A 13,089-nucleotide genomic window follows, 5' to 3' on the forward strand; every position below is an offset into this window, starting at 1 on the left:
AATTGTAGTTATATGTGGTTCATGTTACAATTTCAAATAAACCATATGAGAAAATGTCAAAAGTTGACATATGATATGTCGTTCTATTCAGAGTGTCATTTTCTATCGAATAAAGTAAACAAAAAACGAGGTGGCTATTTAAAAATCAAAAGTTAGAGTCATTTCCGGTAAAACAGGAAGTGACCAAAAACAATTGAATATGTCAATCAATCCTAACTTATGTCATATATTAACATACAAAATTTCGTTTTTTTATTTGTAAAAATAAAAAAGTTATAGGGGTGAGCCACTTTTAAGACGCACCCGGTATTATGATTAGCAATTAAATTTAAAACCACATTTTAATTTAAAAATGTTTATTAAAGTTAAATTTTCTCCTCGCACAAATAACTAACATAGCGTGTTTTGCAAAAAAATCTGCAAATTGATTTTTATGCAAGAGAAATTGTAACACTTGATTTGCAATTTGCCTACATTGTTCAATAAATTGCTGCATTCTGTTGCATACTATAGAACTTATTACAAAGGGTAAAATTATTTTAATTTTCAACATTGAGTTTATAAATTTTTAATTTAAAATAATGTTTCTTGTTGTTGAAGCTAATTAGCTGTTGTTATCTGATATTTCTCTTGCTTGTACCTTCTGAATAGCTAATAAGACTTCATTTAATTAAGTTATATAGCTAGCACAAAACATCGGAAACTTTAACCAACCTATATGAACTTTTTCTGGAATGATGTAGGTATTTAAATACATAAATTTTCTTGTTCATCAAATTACGTATGTGCCTTCCAGTATTTTTAATATTTATTTTTATCTGTAATAAAAAAAGAAAGAAGTATTTTGGTGTTTCGTATACGGAATGTTAGTAAAAGCAGCATTTGCAATACTCACATATTAAATGAATATTCTGGTTGCTGAACTACAGAAAATATTTATACAGGGTGTCAAAAAAATAGTGTAACTTCGGTGGGTGATTCTAGATATAAAAATAAAAAAAGCTTTCTATAAACATATACAGGGTGAGTTTCCTACGATGTTCTCTATGGGTATCTCGGAAACTACTGGAGATAGGGATTCGGTTAAATAGGGAAAGAATTGCAGTTTTGTGAGGTCATAAATATGCGCCTTTCAGATTTTTGAAAAAGTTCATGGCTTACTAGATATTTCGAAAAAAACAAATTTCGGCTATTTTAAAAATTGTCCCTAATTCCATTACAAGCTATTTTAGACAAAAAGTTTTCAGATAAAAGTTGCAGATAATCACCTCCTTAACGAGATTGTTTTCTCCGCTTTTTTCTAAAGCCTGTCATTTTTGACATATGATACAAACATATGTTTTTTTAAATGCAAACCATAGTTGGCCATGACTTCATAAAAAGCGTAATTTTTTAAGCTTTTTAGCGATATAAGCTATATGTTTTCTTCGAAAAATTACTGAGTTATAACCGATTCTTATAATTTTTAAACAATTTCACTTAAGTTAGCCATGGAAACAAGTTCAATCGCCGTTGCTCTCAGAAATGTGAAGCTGTCACATTCAAACTTTGTAAATTAAAGTAAACAAAAATTGTAAATATGAATTTTTCAAATGAAGCAACGCGTGTAAATACTCGCGCATCAATGTCGTATACTCGCGCATCAATACGTATCCTCGAAAATATATGGTCAAGAAATGTTGAACCAATAATCCTACACGCTTTTCTTCATTTGAAAAATGCATATTTACAATTTTTGTTTATTTTAATTTACAAAATTTGGATGTGACACATTCGCATTTATTAGAGCAAAGACGATTAAACTTGTTTCGATGGCTAACTTAGTGAAATTGTTTAAGAATGGTAAGAATTGGCTATAACTCAGTAATTTTTCGAAGAAAACATATTATAGCTTATATCGCTGAAAAGCTTAAAAAATGGCGCTTTTTATGACGTCATGGCCAACTATGGTTTCCATTTAAAAAAATATTTGTTCGTGTAGTATGACAAAAATGACAGGTTATAGAAAAAAACGGAGGACACAGTCTCATTAAGAATGTGATTATCTACAACTTTTATCTGAAAACTTTTTGTCTAAAATAGCTTATAATGGAATTAGGGACAATTTTTAAAATAGCCGAAATTTGTTTTTTTCGAAATATCTAGTAAGCCATGAACTTTTTTCAAAAAATCTGAAGGTGCTTATTTATGACCCCTTTTCAAAACTAGCAATTCTTTAGTTTCCAGATAACCGAACTCTATCGTCAGTAGTTTCAACCTGTATATATAAATGCTTCCCGAAGAAGGGTGTAACCCCTAAAAAGATTAAATAAAAATAATAAATTTTGTTTATTTTAGAGATAGAATTAGAAAGAAAGATAGATAGATAGAGAAAGAAAGACTTCGTTCTAATTTTGTTTTTCGTACTTTTGGTTTTGAACTAATAGTCTTACATTACAAGTTCTCCCTAAGTTTCAATATTTCTCTACCAATTTAAATAATTCCTCTTACAAATAATTTAATTTAACTTAGTTTGATGTTGACTGGCAACGAAATAAAATAGAGCTTTTCCTCTTTTTGTTTGAAAAAACTTTTATTCCTAAGTTACAATTGTAATGACTATTGTTTTTAGCTGACGCTCCTGATGAAGACATAAATGATGTCGAAATATAGAGCTATTTAGATTAAAGTGAGTTTAATTGGAAATAGACAGCTTCCTACATATTATACCAACATTTATATATATATATATATATATATATATATATATATAACTATAAGGTATATATATATATATATATTTATACTGTTCACCAAGATATAGTAGCAGAGCAAAATAGTTATATATATATATATATATATATATATATATATATATATACATATATTTAAAAAAATTTATATTTATATTTTCCTGTCGTTACTTTTAGAAAATCAAAAACTAATTGCACATTCTCATAGCCAGTGGGCATATATATATATATATATATTCATATATATATATATATATACTATATATATATGTTGCCAACATATATATAATAAATAATATTTTCTTGCCTTTAGCTTTGTATTTGTATCTAATTTCGAAAAATCGGTATTTAGAAAAAATTAAAAAACTAATAAGTAAAACAAAACAGCTGTTTTGCTTGTATAGTAAAGGGGGGAACCAAGCTCCACTCCCACAACCGGTTTCTGGGCCTACCCTTCATCAGGTGGGCTGTCCAGGGGCTGGTTCTCACCGATACGGCAAGCAAAACTTCTTCTATATCTGCAGACGATGTCGTAAAGTGTCGGTGAGATATTAGTGCATCTCCCGTCAAAAGATGGTAAAGAGCGTTTTTCGGCCCGCTCAAATATATGAAAACCGAAAAACGCTCTTTACCATCTTTTGACGGGAGATGCACTAATATCTCACCGACACTTTACGACATCGTCTGCAGATATAGAAGAAGTTTTGCTTGCCGTATCGGTGAGAACCAGCCCCTGGACAGCCCACCTGATGAGAGTTGGCCCAGAAACCGGTTGTGGGAGTGGAGCTTGGTTCCCCCCTTTACGACAAGCAAAACAATTTTCTTTTTACTTATTATTTTTTTTTTAATTTTTTCTCTACTTTCGATTTTTCGAAATTAGAAAAAATACACAGCTAAAGGCAAGAAAATATTATTTATTAATATACACTAAAGCTGTAAGAATTTTGTTCATTTCATATATATATATATTTATATATTTATATATATATATAATATGCCACACTTTATATTTTTTTTTGTTTTGGGCACCTTAACAGCAACAAGTTAATTATTATTTAAAATAATTTAAGTCCGACTCTCGTTTTTTAAATTATTTAATCTGACTATATTCATCGCAACAATATTGATAAGCGCAAATTAACTTGAATAAGGAAAATTGAGGCAATTGAAAGATTCAAATAAATAATATCCAGATCAGCAATTTAAGGATATTATTTTTAACTTTTTTTACTGTGAATTTAAAATCTCAGTGTACGATCTAATAATTTACGTAATATTAATCGTAGTTATTATTAATAAATTAACTTCTACAAACTAGTTTCTAATGTTCTGCATATTCGAAAGGGTTGCCACCCTCCCTATTGCACAAGTTTATTTTTTGTCCATTTTATTTATAGCTTTTTGAACAGATCTTCTTCTTATACTTCCGAATGCATTTTGTACTCTTTATTGTAAATGCTGAGATGTGATGACTTTTACAAATGACGTCAAGTAATGTCGCCACCCCTTGGCGACAAATCCAGGAACGTAGCTGGTCATCCATTATACTGCTCTCCATTTCCAATCCATCTTCCGGGGAAAGGATTTTATTTTTTATATTACACATTATATTTATATTATTTATTTAACATGATTTTTTAACAGTATTCAACCCACGTCATTGTTAAGTTTGAAAGCTTATCTCAATATTGTAACGATGAATATATTAAATACTAAAAAAAACAGAGCCGGACTTGAAATTAGTTTAAATAAATTGTGTCCAAATTTCCGAAAGAAAAAAAAATTAAGTGTGGCATATCTTTGTACTTAGGAGACCGAGTTTTTCAAAGCCTGAAATATAAAATGGAGATCCGTATTTAAAAAAAATTAAGTTGGCCTATGTATCCCACAAATTATCAGCTAACTTGAAAATGTAAAAATACTATTAGATAGCCCTAATAAAGTGTCTATGAGAATGTGCAATTAGTTTTTTGATTTTCTAAAATGTAACGACAAGAAAAAATAAAATTGTTTTTCAAAAAAATCCGTTTTTTCCAAAAAACTCAGCAATCCTTGAAATTTTTAAAACTTTTTTGATGGCATCTCGGTGAAGATCTCAAAGCGGCAACTTTGCCCCAATTTAACCATGTTCGTATCTGTTACGGTTACCGAGATACCAAGGCTCGTACCTCGAATTTGTAGCATCCTGTATAGATGAATTACGATTTTTATTATTGCTGGGGGCACGTAGAAAGAAAAAAATGTTGTTTTAAGAAAAAAATATGTAAAAACACGTAACAAAGCTTTGAGCCTCAGGATTATATTTGATATAGGCTTTGGTTTTAATAAATATTTTAAATTCAGCTGAAACTTCTCAAAGAAGAGATTTAATTTTCCGCCTGAAACAGATGATATCTGAGGTTTATGCAGATGAAAAAGGGCAAAGCAAAAATCCATTTGATACATTGTACGATATGCGTTCGTTTTCAATGGAACCTTCTTTTCACGGACTTTTAATGTCAGATAGGGTGATTTCGCCAGTAGTCGGCCTTTTTTGATCATTGTGTATTATGTATTTTAATAATTTGGGTCGCTCTGATTTTAAAATAATTATATACCTCTCTTTCTCAAGCATATACATGTACTAGGAGAGGGAGTAAGAAAGAAATAGCCTAGAATATATTGAAATATTTTATTTTATTTTTTTTCTGAAATAGCACTTTTTCTAGTAGTCGGCCCTTAATGACCTAGTATTCGGCCGCGACCTTACCAGTTTTCGGCCGTCAGAAATTGCGTCTTTTTAATACAGACCCGTATTTACTTGTATTTTTTATTTTTCATGATAGGTTTTGTAACAAACTAATAATATCAGCAAAACGGTCGGATATTTCGGGATGTCTACGACGAAAAGAGGAGTACCATTTCTCTCCCGGTTTGCTGTTTTTAAATGGAGTTTGTATATTTTCTTTTAAAACAATATTTTGTACGGTCGAAATAAGTTCCTGTTTTTTATCGGAAATCCACATTTGGCCAATTGAATTATCCAATTCGCTATTTTTTCTCGTTAGCAATACTTAGGTAAGGATCAGGTCCCATTTGCCAGGGCTTACTTAATGTTCGTCCCGAGAGCCGGTCCTGTACAGTTGTACGTGGAACACTGTAATTCCTGCAAGCTTCGCGAATTGTGGCCCCGTTTCTTATAGAATTCAAAGCCTTGTCAATATTTTCTTCAGAATATTGATGAAACTTTCTCTTTCTAGGGCGCATCATTTTCTGGAATTAAAAGAAAACATTTTTTAACTAAAAAAAAGTGGCGAAACCACCTAAAAAAACTTATGGCCGACAACTGGTACATTCATCAATTTCTGCTGTTGCCAGTAATCGGCCATCAAATTTAACATCCTATAGAAATGTTATTATTCATTTTAAGTCCGGCCGACTACTGGTACGAGAGTTTTGGCTATCCTATACTATATGAAAAAAAATGAGAGAAATATTTACAATTTTTTATTAACCAGATAAAGATAAAATAAAATTCCTTGAATTTTTCTAGTAGTCGGCCATGGTGGCCGACAACTAGCTTCGTTACGATAATTTAATGCCAGTAACCGGCCACTGTATTTTTAACCCAAAGTTTGAACAAATATATATTTGGGGCTATTTATTAATTATCTAAACATATATTCTACCTAAAAAACCTACACTGACAATGTTAATTAATCTAGGAATATTTTAACGTACCTTTAAAATTATTGTTCTTGATCTTTCACCATTTTTGAATACTTGTTCACAAAGACACAGACGAAACGGTTAATTTTGCGCGCCAATTTAGGGAGATAAGGTTTGACCCAGTAGAAAGAAATATTGATACCTATTTACCTGGAAAGTCAAAGTAGACAAAAAATCCATGAAGCGCAGCTGAACTCGCGGGAAATTTAAATTATAAGCAATAAAAATCATTTTTGGCCGACCACTGGAGGTGGCCGGCTTACTGGCGAAATCACCCTATAATGTTTGTAAGCCAAAGGGAAAAAATCTGAGAAACCCGTTTTACAGATACGACTTTGTACTGCTTTAATAAAGAAAAAGAGTTAGAAATTCAATCTCTTTGTTACGATTTGAAGAAGGAGCTTTTAACAAACATTTTTAGTCACTGTAATCTGTAATACATGCTGATATGACAATAATAGTTATTTTTATACAAGACGATAATGCAATTTTATCTTCGTGTATAAAACAATACTTTTTTCCATAGCGAGTTACATTTTAAAAAATATTCAGAAATTATTATTTCAAGGAATTTATTACGAGTAGAAAAAATAATATTGTGCTGGGTTGGCGTTTCTTTCTACGTAATTTGTCAAATAAATAAAGCTTATCTTTAGTTGTCAGTTTTGAGTCAATATTTTTTAATTCTCTTTCGTGTTGATTGCTGATTGAATTGGAGCCAGAAATGGCTCAAAGCGAAATAAGTAAATTACCAACAGATATTCAGGCTGAAGCCACAAATGCCATATTCAAACTACTTCCATTTAAATCCCGAATAACTTATGAAAAGGAATACAAAAATTTTCAAAAATGAAAGCAATTAAAAAACGTGCCCTATGCAGGAGAAATAAAGTTTTTAACCTATCCTCGCTGTTAAAGTATCATTTAATCTACCCTTCCGGTTAAAGTACTATTTTATCTACTATTTTTGATAGATATAAGGCAATTTTAACAGTTGCTATGGAAAAAATAATTAAAAGTAATTTTAATTTTAATTGCATATACAGGGTCTTTCAGATTTTAATCGGGAAAATTTAATAGACGATAGAACTTGCAAAAAAAGCTTAAAGCTTCCTTTTCGAGATACAGGGTATCATTAGAATACCAATTATAACATTAGTTACCAATTAGAATTTAACTTTTTTTCGCAAGAAGTAAGCAAGATAGACAAAAAAGTCAGGAGACAAAAAAATAATATTTTTAATTACTAAATCCAAAAATATTAAACTTCTAAAAAACCAGTGGCGTGCCTACTTTTTCCTTTAAAATAATTTAACAGTGATGCCCCACCGCCGCCCCTGGCCATTAAACTTAAATCTATATACATCAAATTAAGTCCCATAGTAAATATTATAAACGGGTCAAGTTATATCAAAATCGATTAAATAGTTTTTCAAATATCTTAATTTTTTTTCTCTTTTTTAAGTAACTTTAACACCCTGTATCTCGAAAAGGAAGCTTTAAATCTTACAAGTTGATATGAACTTTTTCTTTCGTCTAAGTTCTATCGTCTATTAAATTTTCCCGATTAAAATCTGAGACACCCTGTATATTAACTAGGCTAAATGAAGTCATTCACTTGCATGCAATTATAAATGCATTTTAAATATCAAACATAAAGTATTAATAATTTGTTTTGGGGTGTGTATTACAGTCGATATTACTTAAATAGCTCATATTTGGCTGCTATATGTGTGTGTACAGGGTGGGTCAAATTGAACGCCGCGCTTTTTAAAAGAAACACCCTTTTCTATAGTAGATAGACGAACACTAATGTCTGAGCTCAATTTTTATCAAAAACATGATGGTGAAAACCGCCCATCGATATATGTAACCGTTTCGGAATTACGGAGTGTTTTTCAAAAATGTGCATTTTTAACAAATCGCTGTAACTGTTTTGTTATGGAAAATTTTGTATTATTTGTGAAAATATTTCCAAAGCATTTTTAATGAGTTAAGTATATATTTTTTTTTAATAATTTAAGAATTATCAACAGAAAATTTGATTTTTTATATGGAACACCCTGTGTATTTTTAATTTATTGAAAAGAACTTTTTTTTGAAAAGAACTTTTTTTAATTTATTGAAAAAACACGAAAATAATATTTGCAATGAGAGATGCAGAATTTTATAAGAATTTAAACTATATTTAACAACAATATTTAAACTATATCAATAACAATAAAAATTAAGAGCTAAAAAGACATGACATTTTGCTACATGTGTTCGACATATCGACCGTCTCGATACCGACGACCCTCGTTTTCGAACATTTCTCGCGGAATGCATTAACTCAGTGGAAGTGAAAGATACCTTCGCATAACCGCTAAGTACTTCAAATTCTTGTCTATTATTATAAGGGCAATTAAAAAAAACAAGAATCTTTATTCTTCCGCTAAGACAAAAATCCATAGGCACTAAGTCCGGCGGCCTCGATGGCCAACGGCTGGGATCTTAGTTAGCTATTCAATTATTCTCGAAATTGGCTGCAAAAATTTGCTGATAACTTCAGCGTTCTGTGGCGGTGCTTCGCCTTGCTGGAAAAATATGTTTTCGAGTTCTATTAGGGGCAGATCAATAAGGGGCTCAAACCCGACTAGTTAAAAGTGGTGAACGTTTAGAAATTCTGTATTTCGAAGGGGACTATAACAAAATATTAAGTGTGCTAAATTTTTGGAAAGGTAATTTAAGTTCTTTTCATTTAATTAATAATATACAGGGTGTCACAAATAAAAATCAATTTTTCTGTTGAAAACTCTTAAATTATTAATTTAAAAAAATTATACTTAAACCATTAAATTGTGCGTAAAAAATTCTATACATATTGAAAGAACATTATTTCTGTTTTTTTTTTCTTATTATCCGACAGGTAAAAAAATAATATTCCATTTTCCTCTGTTTAACATTCTACTGTTTAAATTCTACTTGACTGTTTTCTGGTTTAATTGAAAAGCGGACAGACATTTTCGGAAAATTCCCATTTGTAGTAAAAACAAAGAAAAATGTATCGACATTGAGTGTAATTTTATTATCAACGATAAAAAAAGACCCCTAAAACCTGTTTCATAAAAAAATAATAAATTTAAACATTCGTTTTATCGTTGATTCCTTTTTTAATGCGTTCGGTGGAGATATAAAGGGATTTACGTTTTTAATTGCAGGGGCTTTAGCAAATGCGACGGAAATATGAAGAAAAAATCCATTATATCTATTTTTATTTTTTGTAAAAGGAATTCAGTAACTGTAGAAAACAGGGGCTTTCAAGAGAGAATACCATTAATAATTTAAAAATACAAAAACCCTGCTTTTTTTCATTTTTTTAATTTTTTGACAAATTGTATAGCAAAAAAAACACTAATTCCCCACAATACACCAAAACACTTTATTTTTGCACTGGATGCACGTTTCGCTAACCATGTTAGCATAATCAGCATCAGCAGATGATTAAAACTAACCTAATATCTACAAATTCAGCGTTTATATAGGCTGACGGTACTGACGAACCTTTACCTTTACGTTGTTTTTATAAAAGTCCATATCGTCAGTGAAACGTGATAACCTGCCAACTCCATTTTTTACGTTAATAAGTTTTTTTATACCATTAGAAAGAGAAAAAAATACTCTATAAGTAGGGAAAGCAAATAATTTTTTTCCCTTTAAAGAAACTTTGCTATTTTAACTCAATAATATCTGCCAACTCCCAGTGATCTGAAATAGCCACCGAAATGCTGCTATCTCCGTAATTTCCGTTACGAACACGCTAAAGCAAACACACGGATTCTTACTCGTATGTTTCTTTAGTACAGGGTGTCCCATTTTGGTTGAAATCATACGGTATCTCCGTTATTAGTGAAGATAGACGGGTGCGGTTTGCTCAAACCTGTCTCACTTTTTTGTCAAACGGAAGATGCCGTAAACAAAATTCTCATAGCCCTCTTCGTTTCCGAGCTACAGGGTTTTTTTAAAAATTCTGCAATTTGGGACACCTCCTGTATCTCTGTTATTGTTAAAGCTATCGAGAAGGTGAAAACTGTTTGTTGTAGAACTTTTTACGTAGAATACAGTGGCGTAGTCTGTTTTTCTACCAAAAAAATATATTTGAAAATATGAACTAAAGTTATGTTTTTTTAAATGGAACACCCTGTATTTATAAATCATATGATCTGTCTTGCCATAAGCTTCCTCAAAAATATATATCACTCTATATTTATTTTCTCACTATTTACTGCAATATTTAAAGTTTTTATTAAAAGATCATATTTATTAGTAGGCTATGATTGATAAAGAAACAAAAGAATTATTAAAAGTATACTGCTATCTCTCTTTTTTTGTTTTGGGAGCCATTAATAAATTCCTTATATATTAGGAAAACTTAACTCTACCGCTATTTGTAAATCTTGGAACACGTGTATACGTAAGAATAATCTATCGTATCGGAAATTTTAGATATTCCTTTAGCTAATTTACGTGAAATTCAGCAAGATGGGGAACATTCCCCCTCATAACTATGGAAATATTAGAATACTGTTAAATTATTATTTTTCAAATCAATGAATTGGAACCAATGAACGCATATTGATAGAATCCTCGATTCCCGGATTTCGCCGTTCTCGATTTCGGATTTTGGGGATTTTTGAAATACGAAATATATCGTAGGCAACAACAATGTCGAAGACCTGAAAAATGCTTTAGTAATTCAAGATTTAGATATTTGCAAACCCATCCTGTTATAAAAAAAGAAATATATTCACAGTTTCAGTGGTAACAGTTATTTCAACAGTAAAATATATCAATCCCAAATTTTAATATGTGTATGACTATTTCAGTAAATACCATTTTGATTTTTTGTTATTTATCACGGCCTACTAATAAGAAAATGATATATTTTAAATATTGCAGTAAATAATGAAAATAAATATAGAGTGATATATATTTTTGAGAAGCTCGTAGCAAGACAGATCATACGATTTATAAATATACAGGGTGTTCCATTTGAAAAAACATAACTTTAGTTCATATTTTTAAAAATAAATTTTTGGTTAGAAAAACAGACTACGCCACTGTATTCTACGTAAAAAGTTCTACAATAAGCAGTTTTCGCCTTCTCGATACCTTTAACAATAACAGAGATACAGGCGTTGTCCCAAATTGCAAAATTTTTGAAAAGACCCTGTAGCTCAGAAATGAAGAGGGCTGTGAAAATTTTGTTTGCAGCATCTTCCGTTTGACGAAAAAGTGGGACAGGTTTGTGCAAACCGCACCCTTCTATCTTCACTAATAACGGAGATACCCTATGATTTCAACCAAAATGGGACACACTGTACATATTTTTTGTACCGTTTTTTTTTGCTCTCCTGTAAAATTAGGAATAAAGGAATTAGCAGTTTATCACATTTCACCGACGCGACGATATGCTAAAATCACAATGCATAATATAATAACTACCAAGATACTTCTTTTATTAGACTACAAAATAAAGCTAAAAGCTGTATATAGCATAAACATACAAACATTGAATGTATTTTAGGAGTACAAGAGCTTGCTAATGACAATGACCAGTCCTCCGCGGTAGCTCATAAGCTCATAATGTAGCACAAGCACAAAGACTACTGTCATATATTATGCGATGCTGACCATACTATTCATGTTATGGTCCCTAATACGTAACATCACCAGAGCAGTAACTGCCAGAACCTCGTCGCCAAACAGTCTTACCACGGAGGAAGCTAGTGCCAGTAATATTGAGACTCATTCTACCCAATCGGTGAACAGTAAATTACTGGAAGATATGGGACAGTTTGAAGATAGAAAAAATTCTGTAAGCAATCCCGAGGGTAAGTAAAATTTATTTAAATCTATACTTTCACTCTGCATTTATTGAAAAAATGATGAATTGCTTTTCTTGACAATGGTGAAGGAACCAATAATAATGTGGATTAATATTTAAAAAACTTAAATGAGGCTAAACTAGTTCTAAAAACACTTATTGTTAGTTTAACCCTTGTTTATATATTCTTAAAGTTGTTCAACCGACTAGACAAAATGTGCTGCCAACTGGAGGACAAATCGTGAATCTTTCGGGGCGGAGTCAAAAATATCGATTATTTTCGATATTTTCCTCAGAGTAATGTAATAAAATAGCCCGGGTGTCTGTGAACTTTAATAGTGATCAGCTTATTATGAAATTTAAACGAAACTTTTATTTTTATTGTAAATTGTGGATTATTTTTGCCTGTTATTTTAAGAATTCTAAACCGTATTAACAAAGAAATCATTTCGATATGTTGGTACATTATTTATAATTTATGATAATGCTAATTGCTGTTAATTAATATTTTTAAAAAAAATTACGTACCTATTTTAATCTGATTTAATGCAGGTTTATAAAAGAATCATTTCGTTCTTAGATTATTTTATTCTAAATTGAGTGCTTTACAAATTTTACGATATTTTTTTTGAAAACATAAAACTTTTTACATTTTTGATGCCAACTAATTGGCATGGTATTATTGGTATGGGAATTAGCCAAGAAATAAAAGAATTGGCTATAACTTGTATTTTTTCGAAAAAAATATTATACCTATATCGCTGAAAAACTTAAAGAATGGCG

General features: G+C 30.6%; 1 protein-coding gene across 8 annotated transcripts in view; it reads left to right on the plus strand.

Moving 5' to 3' along the window:
- Positions 1–13,089, plus strand: part of LOC115878260 (cAMP-specific 3',5'-cyclic phosphodiesterase) — a 743,109-nt gene that overhangs the window by 294,558 nt on the left and 435,462 nt on the right. Inside the window, exon 2 of one of the 8 annotated variants that reach the window (XM_030894686.1) lies at positions 12,007–12,313. The exons of the other annotated variants lie outside the window; for them this stretch is intronic. Coding sequence (XP_030750546.1) covers positions 12,106–12,313 — 208 coding nt within the window. The 5' untranslated portion in view covers positions 12,007–12,105. The remainder of the gene's footprint in view (positions 1–12,006; positions 12,314–13,089) is intronic. 8 annotated transcript variants of the gene reach the window in all.

Source organism: Sitophilus oryzae, unplaced genomic scaffold (assembly GCF_002938485.1).
Source record: "Sitophilus oryzae breed Bouriz unplaced genomic scaffold, Soryzae_2.0 scaffold_1507_pilon_pilon, whole genome shotgun sequence".
NCBI classification, from domain to species: domain Eukaryota; kingdom Metazoa; phylum Arthropoda; class Insecta; order Coleoptera; family Curculionidae; genus Sitophilus; species Sitophilus oryzae.